Genomic DNA, 19,415 nt, shown 5'->3' on the forward strand with positions numbered 1-19,415 from the left:
GTAAATGAAAATGTTGAGTCGAACTTGAGAAAAGAGAGAGAGAGAGAGCTGAGGGTGGTCTTCGAGTTGTCTTCTTTTTTTATGAAAGATAAAGTTATTTTCTTGAAACAGAATCTCGATACACACTTAGAAAGTGAAGATAGGGAATTAATTTCTGCTAATCATTGTTCGACTGATATGAGGGAAAAATTAAATCGTAAATAGTTCGGTATAAATGATAAAAAAAGTTTCGAGTTTGATCTAACATGAAACCGCATTTTGCAACAATGAGATGTGATAAAAATAATTAAGGTCCTAAAAAGTATTTGTTAAATATATTTCTCCATTTTTCAGATGGTACAAGCAATCCAAGTCCTCCGGTTTCACCTCCTCGAGCTTGAAAAGGTGAGTTTTCAAAATACAATTCTAAATGAAAATACATTTAGTGTGAAAGGGCTGGACAGATCCCTTAACAGACAAATTTACCGAGGTTCAATATTCTTGTTTTTTCTATTCCGTGCGAGATTTGAATTTTCTGAACTCATATGCAGGCTATTGTTTAAAAAACATAGATAACAATTTTGCAATAAAAAGTTTAAAAGTCATGGCTTGAAAAAGCATGCCACCTGTGCCAGGAAGAATACGTTTCCGGGGATACTGGCCAAGATGGCGTATACGCCGCATTTACACCTGAGAACAACTGTTATGACTGAAGAGCAATTTTCCGTAATTGTAGTGAAAGCTTGGCGGACTCGAAGTACGTCCATAGTTGGTCCGAATCCGAGTGTTTTAAGTGGAGTGATTTAACTGACCGATAGGAGGTAAAGAAGCGAGGAAACTGGCTCGTATTCCGGCAGTTTGCTTTGCAACAGTTCTCTTCGCCAGAAAATCAAATAGAAATGGAAAATGGGCAAGCTAAAAAAAAAGTTTTTGAACAGTTTTGTTCTAATACAGTTGAATGTATACTCAGAAATTTCCGAGGAAATATAACAGATTTGATTGCAAATTTATGAAACATAGAACAAGTCTTTTGTTGAAAAATTCTCAAGAATTGAAAAGCCTGGGGAGGTTTTATGTTTTTATGTGGGGATATTTTATCATACAAAATAGCGGACATCCATCGCATTTCCATCGAAATGGTAGCTGACGTGGCGGCGGCCATTGGCTCGACCAATGAGAGCCCCTCTTCCGAGCTCCGCGCTTGGTTGCACCGGTCGTCCCGGTTTATCATGCAATTTTATAGCAATTTTCCTCATTTACGGCGATTACATTATTACGAGCCGATATTCAGCCGCCCCAGGCGAAAATATGCATTCTGCCCGTTTAAATTATCTACGTATTATATGTATATTACTCGCGCAACCCATCAAGCTGCTAAACTGGATTTTACGCACGATCGTGTCAGCCTAGAGCCTGTCGATGCGTGAAGGCCCTACAAAAAGAAGAAATTATGTTAAAACACAGATTTGCGATGAAACAAAGTTAAAGAATTTGAAAAATGTGCCGAAACTTCGTTCTGATGAAATTTATAATGTATTAATCAATGCTAGGATGGTGACACCTTTGAGTTGTTAAGTATAGATTCTCTATTTTTGTCACTGAGTGTTCCACTGACCTCAAATTAGGAGAGGTGTCATTAAAAGATTAAGAAATGCTCAACAGTGGATCATTCCACAAATATTCAAAGATCGGATCATAACATTAATCTGATTAATGACAATATTGAAGCCTGTCATGATAAAATTGTTGTTTGTAAATTTATGGAATAAAATCTGGTATGGGTGCGATGGAAGAGGATTCCATAAATGCCGATCGTATCCAATGGGGAAGACCCCTCAATAGCCGCCGGTGCTGTGCGATGCGTTTAACATTTTTGAGCCAATCGGGTATTAGCATAATTATGTTTCGCCGTGGCTGAAGCGAAAACATCATGGCGACGAAGACAACATCGATGGGTCCGGGGTACGTTGTGCTCAAAAGTTGATCCTCATTCTCTCTAAAGTCCGGGCATCAATACACCCATTCTCAGACATTTTTATACAGAAGTAGACACACACAGACGTGTACAATGTACATAGCCGACCTGCAGACAGCGTCACATGAAGAGCGGTAAATTTCTTACGGGGCATTATGGCGCAGAGTACATACCAACGGGATTCATACTGGTACAACACGAATCCCTCTCCCCTCTGTGGTTGCTGTAGGAAACTGGTTCTAAAGTCTAAACGTACCAGAACCCTCGTCTTTCTATATCCCTCTCGAATTCCCAAGAGCAATTTAATTCAAGAATTTAGAGCAACATGTCTGTTGCAATACATTGATTATTATTTTTGGACCAAATTGTAATTCTTGGGGATGGGCCAAGAAATATGTTTTAGGATATTTTCTTACGGACGATCAGAATCAGATTGGGGTCAACGGGGTCAGATGAAAAATAAATGAGGAATACAGCATTGCGTTTTATATCGACGTTCAGAATAAGATGTCCTCACCACACAAGCAATGTGACAAAATACCCGAGTTTCAAACATTTTTCGTCACTGATAGGCCCTGCTTTCATTCGCTTACACAACCCAGGATCGTTTACTCTCTGCTCTGAAGGCAGCTCATATGCGTATATATAAGAAATTCCCGTCGTACCCTGGACCTGGTTAAATCGGCCATAAAATGGGAATAATCTCGAGTTACAGGCAACGGTGGCGCCCAAAGTGTCGTCCAGCCATTGGCATCCTTTTTTGCAACCTTCAGCTGACGATATGTGCTCTCTTACGATAGTAAATACAACCCGTGAAAATTTTCAATCGTACAAATGCACTGCCTCACACGAGAAAAGCTACAAAGATACGTAGAATGGCCCTTGTTATTATAGAAGGACTTGTGAAATCATAAAAGAGATTCTATCTGCCTCTGTTGTTGTTTCGTTTTCGGGTTTATTTTTTATTGATAGTTGCAGATAAGATAATATCTTCTAATCAACCTATTGAACCTTCAGTTGCTTTACACCTTCATATCGAAAAATTTATCACTCTCCATTACTTTAATTCATTTATCACCTAAGTTCATGGATACGTCATAATTTTCACATTTGCATAAAGTAACCATCACGCCTTTTTTCATTCTTGATGTACATGCGTTCACGTAAATTGATTGACGGATCAATATAAATTCCGACTACTCTCCCAGGGTCGATGATCTTAAGAAGTTTGATAGTTCTTGATCTTCACGACCCGGCCTATCGCACTGGTAGATCTTCGAAGACCAAACCGATGAGAGTGACCTCGAAAGAAAAAAGATATGGTATAATCATAGCTATAGGTATTTGGTACAGACACATCTGAAGGGTCAGGGTGGCAATCTTGCGGTACAGCATGTGCTTGGAAATGTATCCATGAAGTAGACTAATATGGATCGTTGATTTGGGTAGCCTTCTTCTTTATCTTTTACTATATCTTCTCCTTTCAGTTCTCTTGAAAATATATGGTACTGGCCGTTCGATTGTTTTTTTCATCCATTGTATATCCAATTACAATCTCAGGAATGCCATGCATGTTTCAGTTAAGACTTCCAGAACTCGCATTATTAAATGTTTGCGTTGGATATTTATTATTGATGGTTCATCATGATCAGGATTGCAAAAATTATTGTTGCCAAGATTAGGATAATAATGATAAATTCTCGAATGTTCAATCATCGCTCTTTAGGTGTGTTACATTGATTAAAAATGAATTCGTTTCCTGCCAAGGGAAATCTGTTTCCATTAAGGGAAAAGTGTTCCCGATTTAAAGTTATAGGCCCGACCCTCGACTATAAAATAGCAGCATTTCTTCTCATAATAGATTCGAATTCTTTAATACTTTATTAGAAATTCCTGTTGTGGCCTTGAATCTTTTGTTGTAACTTGAGTGATACGATACAAGGAGGGTAAAAAGTCGATCGTATTCCCGGAAGCGAAACTGATCGCTTCGGGTTCTGCGTGGTTGATCGATGTCTTCCCCACTGGGGTAGCGAATAATGTAAGAGGATGACAATGAATCTCCTAATAATATAAGGAAACTACATTAGTCGTTTCTCTATAGCTAGATTAGGCCATCACAAAAGTTATGATTGTCAAATTTACTTTTGACGCAGCCGCAGTAATGGAGGTCGAAAGATAGTTACCGGTTTATTGCAATGTATAAAAGAGGTTTTCGAACTGGACTCAAGATTCCAAGATAAAACTTCAACAATCAGTGCTCTGAAGATCGAACTCGACTCGTCCTCAGAATGGTATCGTTGTTGGTAACCTTTTAGCAAACGACAGGTACATGGCTGGCTGCTTCATGGTAGTGAGGACATTGTGGACGAATCGATGTCTTCCACTATCGAAGATCGTGCGCTTTGTTTCTTTTCTTCTTGGAGCATTGTCGGCTGGTTTCGGCTCGACTCCTGCACGGCGGATCAAATTCTAACCAGTCCGGCATTATAGCTGGTGTCCTTCGAATCCACTATCTCTACCTTCTTCTCCTTCGCCACCTCTGTCTTTCCTTTCTCACCTCTGTCGAGAGTCTAGTCATCTTCGGGCATTGTGTTAGCTTCTTCACTTCACTCCGGGTGTACCTTGGGGAAAATCTCGCCGAAGAACGAGAAGAAAGGTCTCGGTCGAAAAAAGTGTAAAAAAACATGCCAAATTATCTAGGGCATCACCCTGCTTGTCTATAGTGCTGAATGTAACGAGCGCGACGAATCTAGACTCGCTTCGACCCTGGTTTTTTCCCCAGGTAAAAATAGAGAATGGGCTTGTTTCGACTTTGTAGGTAAAATATGACTAAAGTCCAAGGATGAGACTCTTTCTTGAGGCTTAAAAGTTTAAGTGGTAGTCGACATAGCACCAAAATCAGCGAATTGCCGGTCCCAAAACCTGGTCCTGATTTTGAGATTCAGGTTTCTTTATAGGCATGAATTTTTTTATGGAAAATGTGACTTAGATATTGAGACAGTAAAAGTTCCTATATAAAGTACCAAATTCTTATAGCACTGTTATCTAGTGTGTCGGATTTTCAGAAACATCTTAATTCAGCGCTGTACTGGTCGATGGTGATGTACAATATTCTTGTTCACCTACCTTCAAAAGTGGAGCAAGAATGCAGTCCAAGTAGTGCTTTAACTCGAGGATTAAAAGTGTACACTATAAAGGATGTAAGTAGATTCGGGAGCAACGAACGAAAACTTAGTAAGTTAAGCTTAATCGCGTTGGATAATAAAGGTGCAGATTGTTCGTGGATGTCGCGGTCTACGGACTTCTTTTATTGGTCGGTGCCACCTCGTGGCAAAATGGCCGCTGTGCTATTACATATAAGTGCCAACTATTACATATAAATGCCAAATAAGAATAAGATTTGCTAGGCACGTAGGGTGGGGATTCGGATAATGTGCCTAGGTGTGCCTATCTGTATCGTTGTCGAAGCATACGAAAGAGAGGAGACAGAACTGAAAAACAAGAAGACGTGGACGAGAAGCGAAGGAGAAACCGAGAGGATGAGGCGCGCGATGCGGCATGATCATAATACGCGCGCGGTCTTCCCGCGGATTTACATATAACAAGATAACGATTTTTATTTGTTTTTGCTTATATAATATATTTTTTCTAAACTGATTCCGAGGGACCCGGCGAAGCAACCGTGGCGACAGTCGGCTACAGGGATCAGGAGGAAGAAGAAGCAAGAGCGAGAAAAAAGAGGGCCTGGCTTATGGAAGGGCGACTTGGAGGGAAGAGACGGGTATCCTATAGGCCTGTCAGCCCTCATTTGCATACATAACATTCTGCTCGACTGGACACCGGTCAGACCTCCTCTCCTGAAGCTTCGACTTCTTGCTCTCTCCCTTCAGTTTTCTCGCTTTATCTTTCTCCTTTCATCGTTATCGTTTTAGCTTTCTCTCCCTCTCGCTCCGGGCTTCGAAACACTCTACAAGATGAGCCTTCCATATCGACAACTGTACCTGGAAAGGGAAGATTCTGTATTAAGGAAAAATCAGCCAATCATACAAGCCTCAAAACATCTTGCCGACAGTCGATTCGAGTTAAACGAAAATTAGAACATCTAATTGTAATCATTGAAAGGTCAACCTATCAATAAAATGTTCCATATGAGAAGACTCTGCAAATCCAGGGGATACTGAGTGCAAAAATCAGCAAATCCCCATAGCTAGATTTAAGATGAGCTATACCCACTTGAAACTTGTGTCAAACCCAAAAACTTGATGCCCCTAACTGTCCAGCCTTTAGCAATATTTTTGTTTTAGGGAATGTATCTTCGACATGATAATTGTACTAACGAAATGTTGTTGTGTTTTGTAGGTTCACGAGTTGTGCGACAACTTCTGCCACCGATACATCAGCTGCTTAAAAGGAAAGATGCCAATCGATCTGGTGATCGATGACCGGGACAGTACGAAACCTCCCGACATGGGTAACGGTTTGGATGCTGGTGGACCCAGGAGTACAGCTGACAGCGCGAGCCATACCGACGGAGCCAGCACGCCGGACGTCGTGAGTACCTCACCATCATCAGCGTCTTACTATCCGCACGACGCGATCACCCCCCACCACCATCACAACCACCACCACCATCATCACCAGAATAATCACGCCAGTATTGGCAGTACCGCCACCACCCCCTTGCAACTGAGCCAAAACCAAAGCCAAAACCACCCGCCGCCGCAATCGAACAACACCACTACCACTATTACTACCCCAAGTAGCGCCGCCACAACTCCCAACTCCCTAAAGCGTTCGCACCAGCAGATGATGATGGCAGCCGCGGCGGCATCCGCGATGGCCTCTTCGCCGCACGCAGTAGCCGCATCCGCGCCCCCTGCGCACGCGCACGCGCACGCCGCCCTCGCCGCCTACCACAGCATCAGCTCGGCAATATACCCGTGTTCGTAATAATCGTTCATCTCGAGACATTGTTGTTCGCTGTTCTTTTATTCCCGTTCCAAAGATGCCTCCTTGTTCTCGGATCTTTACTCGCCATCCTCTGTTTGCGCATCATCTTCGAGTCGAACTCGAGGCTCCCGAAGGCCTTCCGTCCTGGTGATCAAGGACGGGAAACACTGGAAGCTCCGAGTTGGCTTTGAGGTTAGGTGCGCTGCAGGGTGATGTTCCTCAAGACTGAAGATTATCAGCGAGCTCTGTGGAACGCGAATTCTAGCTCCGCGTTTATCGTACGAAAGTGTTGTACTCGTTTTCTTTTGCCTTCTTTATTTTTCTTTCTATCAAGTACCCAGCCGATATTTGGCTTTTTTAATATCTCAACAATTTAGGAATGTTTGGCTTCTTTGTGCCGTATCCAGTCACCGTTTCTGGATTTGGCATGAATTAAATTTATTGTGGAGTCTCGAGTTTGTTGGTCAAACGTTCCTAGTCTAGTAGAGTGAACTAGAGAGAATATTTTTGAATATAACTCTCGTTACACAGACAAGTTATGAACGTAAATAGCAGATGCTGAGATTGAATTTGGTCCAAAATATTTGAATTTGAAAACGACTGCTAAACTCTAATTTTGCCGAGCTTTAGAAACTGATTAGTATCGATTATTGTTTGGTTGTTGAAAATCAGTTTTCTGGTATTCGCCCACTAACTGATCATGTCTAATTAGTTCTAATTGTGTCTCGTAAAATAGTCGACGGTTGGCTGTTCTTCAAATATTCAATATTTCCAGATCTATCAATTTCAGTCACAACTCAAAATCTTTTGCAGTGCCCACACTTCTTAAAAACGTGACTCAAAATCGCATAAATTAATTGCTATGAGTTGACCCAAAATGTTTGCAAGATTATTGCAAAATTGTTGCAATATTTGTGCATGGTCTTTGCTAAACATATTGAAAAGTGCTCAAATAAGCTTTTAGACACTTTCAAGTATAGAAAGCCTAATTATGATTTCTTTATGCATTTTCTGTACACTTTTTAATCAGATTGAGATTATCCTAGAAGCTTACGCGTGTTTTGTGACGCTTTAATCCTGATCCTTTTCCAATTAGAGCTTTCTGTCTAAACCCCTTTTACTCCTGACTTTCTTAATGTCATTTTCAATTTTAATTTTCACTTTTAATCCAGCAATGAAGAAGAAAATGAAGAAGGTGAAAGTTGAACAAGTACGAGATCGCGGATTTGTTTTCGGGCATTAAGAGGGCGAGCGTCGGTTTGTCACTTTTATGCAGGCGCGTGACTTAGAATTTTTTTGCAGAATATTAAATCAACTAGGTTTCGAAAACCGGGTTAGGCTGCCAAATGGATAGAGTTTTGATAGAGGAATGAATAGTGGAGAACTGAATTAATTAAATTTTTTGTTGTTGAAAAAATTGCTATTCTTTTCTCTCTTTCAGTGTTTTTGTTTTTAACTTTCGCGAAAAGCGAAGCAATTGCTCAAGGGATAAAGGATAGACCCGACGAATCTGGAATTTTTGGGATAAACAGAGAACGGTGTGGAGTTAATGTAGGAGAACGACAAGAGTATAAACTATAACAAATCGTGTATAAACAGTTGGACGTTTGAATTGATCGAACGCTCATGGATCTTAATCGTGATCAGAATATACGTAATAGGGTTAAGACATCGATAGGGTCACAAAAGTGAATCTGTGTCTATTTTTAAACGAGAGTCGGAGTACGTGGACTTTATTTTAGAGATCAAGAGTGAGACATAGAAAGCGATATGCGTTTCGAGAAAGTAGAGATCGTTAGTTTTTAAATTATATACATATTAGCAATTAGGGTTACCATACGCAAATTTTAATGCGCGAATCAAACAAATGACACGAAGGGAACTGTCGAACGCGAAATCTTAGGGATTAACATTTTGTGTGCGAATGAGCGAGAGTCAATGAAAGGAAATCGGAACTGAATTTAAAAAGAGTGCAAAACGAAAATGCAAGAATTGGAGAAGAAAAATGAAACAAACAGACCAGTTGTTGCTTTGATTGCAAAGTAATTTTTGTTTTAAATCCAATTGATTCATTTTTCTTCTCGATTATAATTTTCGAAGCGAATCTTTTCCTGAATTGTAAATACGTAAAAAAATATTCAACGCCTTCTCGTTTTGCTTTCGTGAGAAAATCAAAAGGGACTTGTGTGCGGTCTGCCATATTGAGTCCGTTTTTTTTTTTAAATAAGTACACGCTTTTAACACGATTTTTTTTAAAATGCTCATAACAAAGTGAACGTTAGGAAAATGAGAAAGAAACATTTTAAAGATATTACGAGTTGCTGGATATTCGCGCGTAAATACTAGGTCTCGGTACTCGTAACTAGGGAGTTGTGTGAGGTACAAGTCCTGGCCGGCAGGGCACGCGAAGTCCACCCCCAATCCCCGTACTTGAGAACCCTATTGAATCATTAAAAAAAAAAAATTGCATTGGACTGGTCAAGTCCTTGCGGTGCCCTTGAAGAAACCCCGCACCCCTGAAAATGTGCCATCCCCCATTGATCGTATATGTCAACACACACGAATTTTTGTGTACACACATGTATACTACCTCGCACGATTTTGCGAGAGTGACACGAAGACTCTTTCACGCACACATATACAGGAACAGACACACATGGACAGAGGGTGGCAGAAAAAAAGGTGTTCGTACCGTCAACAGGTACGGCAAAAAGGGGTGCTGGGTGCATTTGCAGGGCACCATGGTGATATTTTTTTATTTCTTTCATCACTGAAGGTCGACCTTTTGTCGTCCTTGATCATGAAAGGTCGTTTTAAGTACGGAGGTTGAAAGGTGGACTTTGGCCCTGTAGGTCGGAACCCTAGTTACGAGTGCCGAACCTAGGGTCGAGAATTCTTTTCTCGGCTTCGAATTGCGACTTTGTTTACCTGTGGAGGAAACAAAAGATGAGAGGAGAAAAAAAGAGTTCATTTGTAAATTTTATAGCAAGGCTTGTAATTGTGTAAAGGAGACAAGAAATTTTTTGTAATATTAATAGTTTTCAGTGCGTTTTTTTATGAGACTCGATTTACGGCATTTTGATAGTTAAGTTTGAGACTGTGAACAGTTTTTTTTCATTGTTATTGCGAATTGATGCATCGCATAGTTGTGAGTTTTCTTTTTCCAAGATAATGTTGGAGGAAAAGCGTTGCATAATTTCGTCAGAAATGTGGGAAAGGTGGTTCAAATTTCGGGCTTTTAATTTTTTTGTTTTCAATTTATCATTGAAATTTTGAAACGAATACCAAATACCAAAAATAAGGATCAAGAAATTTAGAGAGTCATTGATAAGGTTTGAAAATTGGGCGACCTTTCTCGAGTCGGAAAGATTTAAGATGTGAAAAAAATTACGTGAATGCTCAGTGCCATATATTGCGCGCAAAGACTGTACTTAATGAGTCGATAAAAAAAGTTTAGGAGGCGCTGCGTGATTAGTCTTTTTTTAATTCTGTTTTTTTTTTGTATTGTACCATTGTCGGAAGAATTTGCCAATTAGCTTCTATGCGCAACTGTCGTCAATCATTATTTCACTCACTACAAACTTTTCATTACAAATTCCTGCTTTGCTTGGGGAAAAATCATTAATTTTTCTAAACTATTATCCAATGTTAAATACAATTTTGGACAAGCTGTGCATAGAAGTGGAGCGCTCAAGGAACAAATACGAATCTATTTAAGAATAACGCCAATTATTAATGTCGTGTTACGTTTTTGTTTCGCATTGTTTCCTTCTATTTGTTAATAATTTTTTCTGACAGTCGCGTTAACAGTCACGAGTAAAGAGTATATAGTAATTATAAATGTGTATAAAGTTGAGAGCGGAAGTGTGTAAACTCGATGATTCGGAAAGAAAAAAAATGATGAATTTACTCAGCGAGATGAAATTAAATTTTTACCGAACGAAACAGAGATTGTAAAAGTGTGTGTATTACAATTTACAACTTACTAGGCTTAAGAAAGGATAAAAGAACTCACCCGCACATTGTATACGATTAGCATTATAGTGATATAATATATTACCGATAACGATACTGTTTAAACTATTGTCTCAATCAACGTATTTTCAATATAAATAAATGTTAGCCTTGTTGAGTTAAAAAAATAACGGTCTCCTTTCATTTCACCGTTCACTCTCGCACATTAGACAGTAAATTAGTCACTAAATTAGACATTAAAATAGAAACTAATTTAGACATGAGACTAGACTTTGGAAGAACGTTAGACATAAGAATCTCGGAACCCTTCGTGTCATACCACAGTTCTCGAGAGAATCAAACAATATTAGGATAATTTACTAGAGACTTCAAAGCGAATTGCGGCAGCACCATTTGGCCGGAAGACGTCTATGAAGAGAGAGGAAAGAGAAGGAGGAATAGAGATAGAAAGAGAGAGAAAAGGAAAAAAGAAGGATATGGAGACAGTTCGCGTTGGTCATAAATCTCGGTTAACCCTCCGCTAATAAATATTTAACCCTTTAAATTTGCAACAGCCCTTAGCGTGTAGCCATTTGCATAAGACTTCTATTTCATTTACACATCGCATAATTGAATATTTAAATTCAATTGCTCCCCGTTACGCGCTCGCAGTTTCGAGCCGCAAAACTGCAGTAAAACTTGTAACGGGGCCACTTTCCTTCCATGAACCACCCTCTTGTGATCCCCCACTCTTTGCACCAAACCCTCCTTGCCTCCCCATCCTATCCTCGTCGCGTATTAACCAACGTTCCACCCCACGGGAGCCCTTGGAAAGTGCTTCAAGAATATTTCACCAGGGGGAGGGACCGGGATATAAGTCTAAATCCTGCGAAGTAAGTCCAAAGATATTTAACTCTTTCCCAAAGATATTTAAATCTTTCCCAAAGATATTTAACTCCTTTCGGGAAAAAAGTTTTAATTTTGCAGTAAAATTATTATTAACAACCATTTTTAATGTAGCTGGTACATTCATACTGACTGCCATTCAAAATATGCGATTTTTACAACAGGATAAACTTTTTTGGGTATTTGTTTACGAAAGGTGAAGCTTAACTTTAAATTTAGAATTGCTGTGAAATTTTTTTACTCGAAATTTTCAGTTAGGTGACTTGTTCTTAATGTAATTGGATTAATTTATTTGGTGATTTATGTTTTTATTGATTCGTTTGACTCTAAGCGGTATGAGTAGAAACAGGGTGTCCGCTGGACCGGGAAATTACCGGGAATTTCATGAGACCGGAAAATGAACCTGAATTTATTTTTTGGCCGGGAATTTTAGAAATTTTTGCAGAAAAAAATCTATCCAAGTTTGAGTTCAACAGTTTTTTTAAATAAGCAGTTAAATTTTTGTTTTCAATTTTCATGTCATTCAGTTTACAATGCGTAATTCGAAAATCTTTCACTTACAAATTTTCCATTTTGGATTTTAACTATTTAGTGTACATTTTTCATTAAAAGAATTTAAAAATGCAGTTTTATAGATTTAAAAGCCTTTCAGTTAATAAATGTGAATATAAATTATAATAATTTTTTAAATTGAACTATACATTAAGGATTAACAAGTGAGTGATAATTTATTTCAGAAGATGATTTGGAATCAGCTTAAAATTGAAGAATTTCCAGATTTTAACGTCAAAAATTAAACTGTTTTAATAGGAAAGTCTAACTTTCAAAATTATTTATTCATAATTAAGGGCTTTTATTAAATTTAAAATATTTGTTTTTGTCTGATATCTGACATTTTGTAATTAAGAAAAATAAAAATTGCTTGATATTTAGAAATATTTGATTGTTCATGCAAAACCAGTAACTATAAATAAAATGTTCATAACTAAAGTTTAAACGTTACAATTTTAATTTTTCTATTTGAAAAAATAATTTTCAAGTAAAATGGTCGAATCTTGATGGTTAATTAATATTGAACACCTGTAATTTCTAAGAAAAATTCGATTAAGTTGAAGAGATATTTAGAAGGTCTAAAAAGACCGACAAATCCGGCTATTCGTGTCGAATTTCGATGCAAATAGCCCACGACTTAATTGGAAGTAAATTGTCGATTTTTACATATTTAAAAAAAAATTAAAAGCTTTTTATGAATTATGAAAGGCTCCAAAAAGAATAAAAAAGAATTTCTTGATATTCCTAGGAGAATTGAAAATGATTTTTTATTTTGAAAAATTAATTTTAATAAAATATTTTAAAATATTTAAAAACAGTCCTAAAATTGTTACAAATTATTCTAGAAGATTTTAAGGACATATTTTTTATTTTGTAGGATTGGAAAAAAAACATTGTTCATAGAGAAAGTTTTCTCATTGCAAATTCAGGAATGTTCGAATAATTTGTTTTGTAATTGTTTAATTATAAATCTTTGTAAGTCACACTGGATCTGTTTTTCTTCAAATGCCTTAAATTGGAAAGTTTACTTTTTAATGGTTTATAATTAAATTTTGATGACAACTTAAATGTTCGTATATTGTAGTTTCAAATGGTATCATGCAAATGATTTATTCCTAAATCGATCAATAATTTTGGTGATCTGAACCTGAAAGATTATAATTTAAATTTTTAAGAGTTCAATCAAAACTTTCAGGTAGCAGATTAATAAGCTTGATGTTTATAATTGTACAATTTCCAACATTTAGAATTAAAAAATTTCAATTTTAAGTATTCGGAAACTGTTTAATGTTCAATATTATACATTTCAAATTGATAAATTAACATATTTGAAATTTAAAACATGCTATTTGAATCGCCCTCCAATACATTATTTTAATTTATGGGTCTAATACTAGAAGTTGTTTAATTTCGAAAGTTGCTATTTGAAATTGTTTAATTTTGAACTCTTCCGATTCTTAATTCAACATTCAGAAATTCTTTAGAAATTCAACTAAATTAAAGTAAAAACTAAATTTAATTAGAACCAATTAAATGTAAACTGTTTCAATAATTTTCAGGCATTCAAATGAAAGTATTTTTCAAATAGTTTTACTATTTCAAACTGAAACTTCACAAATTTAGTTAGAAGCCTTTTCGAATCAAAAATTATAAATAGAAAACTGTCAAGTATTAGTAATTTTAAATTGGATCCATTTCAAAATTTTAGCACTGAAGATCTGAAAATCTACTAACATTTAAGACTTGACTAAAGAGCCACATTAAATCGTTGACAAGATGGTTGAGATAATAACGTAAGGTATGATTCACTGTTATCATTGATAGTGGTACACGATAATATTATTGTCACACATTAATTAAGAATTTAAAAGTGATATAATGTAAACACATTCTAGTGCTTGTTTTGGACTTTAGAGTGTGGGAAAATAAAGTAAAACAAGAAAGAAAAACCTAGAAAATAAACGACAATTTTGAAACAGAAATAAATTTTGATCAAGTGAAACACTTGCAATTTGAAAGTCTGAAGAAAAAGAAGAAATATAATCGTTTGATATCCAAATGTTTACAAATGCAGAATTACGACAAAATTCTTTATAATTAGCCGAGTTTAAATGAGAAGTACGCGTATAAAATTTGATAAGTCCCTTTTTTCAAACAATGGAGATAATGATTGTTTCTGTAAATCAGATGAATTTGAAACAAAATTAATTTCCGATTATAGATTAATAAACCCTGCTAACATGTAAATTCATATAATTATAATATGAATAATCAGGGTAACATGCCTTTTTTCATTTCATTTATTTGACAGCCTGACTAAATATAATAGTTTATTTTAAATTTTATTTTAATCAATGGATTTCACACTACAGTATATCCTTGCATATCTCAAAAATTAACTGAAGTGAATTAACTGTTTTTTTTCGCTTACTTCTTATAAAATGAAAACGTATCTCTCTGAAAACTGCCATTTTTCTGGATTATTTATGGACAAAATTTGTAAGTCTATCTAGTTTCTTTTTTTGAGATGAAAAAGTCAGGATGTTTCGAAATCATCTTCCGGTATAAAAAGCTTGGATTTACCACAAATACCACGAACGGTCCAACCCTCTAATTGAAAACCACGTGTTCACCAAAGTCTTCTTTTTCCTCTCTCTCTCTCTCTCTCTCTCGCCCTTTTTTATGGAACCTCGACGTAAATATTTTTAGAAAGTATTCAAACGCCCCACGTGTAGGCGCATTTTTTCTTTTCAATATGTTGGCACACCTACGTATGGGTGGGTAGAGATCTGTCTCTTCACATTCTCAAACGACGTCTGGCGTCGAAACTCGTAGAAATTTGACGAAAATCAGACAGATTTTTTTTTTAAAGGTAAGTTACTCATAACAGGCAGTTTTAGATACTTGAGAATGTTGATGAAAATGTTTTTCAATTATTATAAGAAAAATTAGATTTCCTTCTACACTTTTTCGTAAATTATCATTAAAAAATCATATGGTAGGATGCTAGAGTAAAAATTTTAGATAGTGATGATCCTATGGAAGTTTTGAAGAAGAAAACGAAGAAGAGAAGACGACAGCGAGAAAGAGAGGATTACCATTGTCACGTTATTCATGCTAACGATGATTGGTCGAGATCGGTCGCGCGATAATCGGTCGTGTCACAAAATCGAGGAGGCGGTCATTGTGAGCGACATACTGACAGCATAATAAATTATACCCCATAAGATACACAGTGGTATCAAGACAAATAACGCGACCTGTAAGCTTTACTTGTCCACTCGTCAGGATTTAAAGGAAGTCACATTATAATCCAGAATCCGGATGTTCGACAAAAAAGAAAAAAAAAAACATGAAAAAATATCATGATATGAGTCATGTGGGATCCAATTACTGCACTCGGGATAAGAATTCATTTATTCACTCGCATTCATCTGAACATTTAATCAGAGAAGTGGTAAACTACAGAAAACCATAACTCCTGAGCGCAAACGAATTTATTGGGATGGCTTTGCTTTCACTGGAATTCAGTTTTAAAATAGTGGATTCGCTTTAAATATACTTGAATTCGAATAATTTTATTCAATTTCAGTTGATTTAACTTTTTAATTTATTAAAAATAAATTTCATTAAATTGACTTGACTTAAAAATAAAATTCTCTTGAATCCGAAAAGTATAGGTATACTATTTCTATTTTATACTAAAATTCTGGCAAAATTAGCAGGTTTTTTTCTCCATCCATTAAGTTGAAAGTTCATCATGTAATTAAGATTCGGCATTGATATTTTCATTTATACCAAGGCGAATTTTTCATTCGTTAGTTTATTCGAATTAAAAAGGTACCCTTATTTTAAAGGATAAAATAGTACAAGTTACTTACGATGGCAGGCAGCCAAATTGTGAATTATAGTTTCAGTTCATAATTTGTTCAATGAAAACCTTGAGTATTAATTTGCCAAAGCAGTAAAATGCGATTTGGCGCATTCTTAAGAAAGTCCATTTTTCGTGAAAAAAGTCATTCAAACACTATTTTTGGCATAATTTTTTAATGTTATTGAAGGAAATTATATTTATAAAACTTTTTAATAAATACAAATAAGTAAATAAAAAGTTCAGGCAGCGAGAATTAAACACACATTCATCCGTCTATAAAACCGAAGCGCTACCGTCTGAGGTATCGCCCGATTGTAAGAGTTTTTCGCCAAACTCTGTATGGCCTGTGGCGAATATTTCAAAGTCGATTTTCTTGAAAACGGCGGACTAGCGCATATTATTGCGGTGGAAAATTAATACTCAGGTAATACGTTTTCATGAAAAGAACCATAAAAAAACTTAAATTCACATTTGGCGATCTGCCCTTGTTGGTGAAAATATTTGAATTTATCAGGACTGTATACATTGATTAAAAGAAGGTTATGGAAATGATAAACATGGCAAATAAAAGGTTTTATCAGAAGAGCTTGATTGTGTAACGTTTTCAACTTTATGAAAACAATCAGAAGGTAATATTGGGCAATTTTGTAGATGGGCTACGTCACCTCGATCAACCTAACTCAATTGCAAGTTATTGCCTCAACATTTAGAGCTTCGAAATGAGAATATAGAAGAAAAAAAAGTTCAGTAAAATTCTCGCAAAATTCTCGAAATTCCTGACGCGTTTTAGGCGACCAAAAGAAACTAACCATGGAATATTAGACTTATTAAATGGCGATCTAATATTTAATTGCTTGTTTGATGTTCATCTAATGAATAAAATAAATATTTACAAAATAATAAAAATAATGATTTTATGCTTATGAAGTAATGATTTTATTTTATGAAGGTGGGCCTGGTCATGAATTCTAATAATTATGAAAAAATATAGAAAAATTCTTTACAAAAAGGCTTAGGGCTTCTCATTTATTATCTCAAATGTTCAAATCGATCTTGCGCTTTGTGTGAAAATAAGTTGGGAAATAAAAAAATTGTCGGTAAGGTAGGAATCTGAGCATGTGAACCACTCATTACATGGCCTTAAAAAGGCTTTTAATTTAAGTTCATGTTTTTGAAAAAGAAATTTCAAAGGTAAAAATCTATTTTTAGTTTGTAATTCGGTTCCGCAGATATTTAAATTACTAAATTGACCATTCAACCGGCATAGTTTGAACATTGAATATATTTTTGCGGTAAAATACAGTGAAACTGTTCTTTAGCGCCGATTTTGGGGCTGATGGTGGGTGGGAACTAACTCATTATAGTTCGTTCCGCTTTTGTTTTTTCACGCTCGAGTGCTCGCCTGATTGACAACCCCGCGCAGCTCCTGATACACCTACCTGCGGCGCGGCGTCAATTCTCGGAAGGGTTATAGAAGGGGGGGCTATAGAAGGGTTTCACTGTAGTTAAATTCATAAAATTCAAGAAAGAAGGTGTGTTTAAATGAAGCATGTTACATAATAAATGTAATTATTTGCAAACAAATAAAAAATTGTCCCTTAATTTAAAGTAGATAATTCTTTGTAATTTATATTGATAATTATTCTTCATTCATTATTTAATTGAACCGCTGGCAATCAAAAGGGGATGCGCCCGAAACGCTGTCGTTTTAGTTTGCCCACGGGTCTTATTTCTTTCAGGTCAAATTTTAATTTTTTAATAACATATCCCAATAGGAAATTTTATTTCGCATATTTTTAGTCCTATAAATACATATGATGACTTTATTATTTTTCGAAATTATCCAGAATAGGTACTTTTTTTCTGCAATCGCAAATACGAATTTTTTGTGTTCAACTCGCTATAAGTTCTACAATGATAAGAATTTTATCATAAAAATTTCAGAAAATATGCACCATCATATAACGATACTAACAGTGTTTATAGACTTCGGGAGTCGAATGAATTTTCAGAAAATTAAAATGATCGGTCACGTAAACTTTTGTTAGGATTCAAGGAAGTTTTTTGAAAAATATTAGGCAATTATGTTCAATAGTTTTCAAGTCACAATTGATTTCAGATCTCACCGCTGTCCCGTACACCAGCTTGACCTTCTAATCGTCTGCTGTTATAAAGACGTTGATATTGCAGGACGAGCTAGCACGCGTACGAGACAGCGCTGAGATCTTAAATCAATTGTGACTTTAAAAATATGTAACATAATTGCCTGATAATTTCCAAAAAACTTCCTTAAATCCTAACAGACATTTAAGTGACCATTAATTTTAATTTTCTGAAAATTCGTTTGACTCCCGAAGCGCTTGAAACTTTCAATATTTAATTTACGCTATGAGAATAATAAAAATCGTTATACATTTTTAGTGACAATTCATTGAAATTCTATTAGTATCATTAGTTTCGATATGCGATGGTGCATATTTTCGGAAATTTTTATCACAAAATTCCTCTTATGAAAAAATAAAAATTCGCCCTGAAAAAAATATGACCCAGGGGACTTCATTAGGAAATTCACATTTTTTGGTTATAAATTACATTATGTGGTTCAAAATTGAATTACTTGATTAAAAACTCAAAAATTTGATTCAGTTTTTTTTCTTTGTAATCTAAAAATTTGGTTGATCATTAAACAATTTGGTAAAAAATTAACAATTTCGTTTAAAATTTATGTATTTTGTTAAAAGTTAATTTTTGTAGTTAAGGATGAAAGTATTTTGTTGAAAGCCTTTTGTTGGTTAAATCCAACTGTTTTTTATTTTTAATGTAAATATTCTTTGTTAAAACATCAATTATTACATTTCGCATTAAAATTTATATTTTTAGGGAAAAAAGTGCACTACTGTGTTCAAAGTTGAACTAATCTTTCAAAATTAAATTTCATAGTTTGCTAATTCATAATATTAGTTGAACATTCGTTTTTTTTGTTTGTGTTAAAAATAATTTTTTAACTGTCAAAACATTTTTGGTTAAGACTGGCACTTTTGTAGTTTAAAAGTTTAACTATTTAGTTAAAATTTTGTTAGAAGCTTGCATCACATCCATTTTTCATGTACTACATTTTTTCATGTTACTAGTGAATAGGCTATCAAGAACATAGTACGTATCAACTCTCTTTATTCTGTCATCATTTAGGACAATGAAGCACATCAATTTCTCACCCTTTTCTTC

At 35.6% G+C, this 19,415-nt stretch overlaps 1 protein-coding gene across 4 annotated transcripts in view; it reads left to right on the forward strand.

Annotated features, from left to right (window-relative positions):
* LOC117172358 (homeobox protein homothorax) overlaps nucleotides 1-19,415 on the forward strand; it is a 417,138-nt gene that overhangs the window by 38,412 nt on the left and 359,311 nt on the right. For all 4 annotated transcript variants that reach the window (XM_033360195.1, XM_033360196.1, XM_033360197.1 and 1 more), the window contains exons 5-6: nucleotides 334-384; nucleotides 6,314-6,505. In XM_033360195.1, the coding sequence (XP_033216086.1) occupies nucleotides 334-384; nucleotides 6,314-6,505 (243 nt within the window). The remainder of the gene's footprint in view (nucleotides 1-333; nucleotides 385-6,313; nucleotides 6,506-19,415) is intronic.

The sequence above is a fragment of the Belonocnema kinseyi genome, chromosome 5 (genome assembly GCF_010883055.1).
Source record: "Belonocnema kinseyi isolate 2016_QV_RU_SX_M_011 chromosome 5, B_treatae_v1, whole genome shotgun sequence".
In the NCBI taxonomy this organism is placed as follows: domain Eukaryota; kingdom Metazoa; phylum Arthropoda; class Insecta; order Hymenoptera; family Cynipidae; genus Belonocnema; species Belonocnema kinseyi.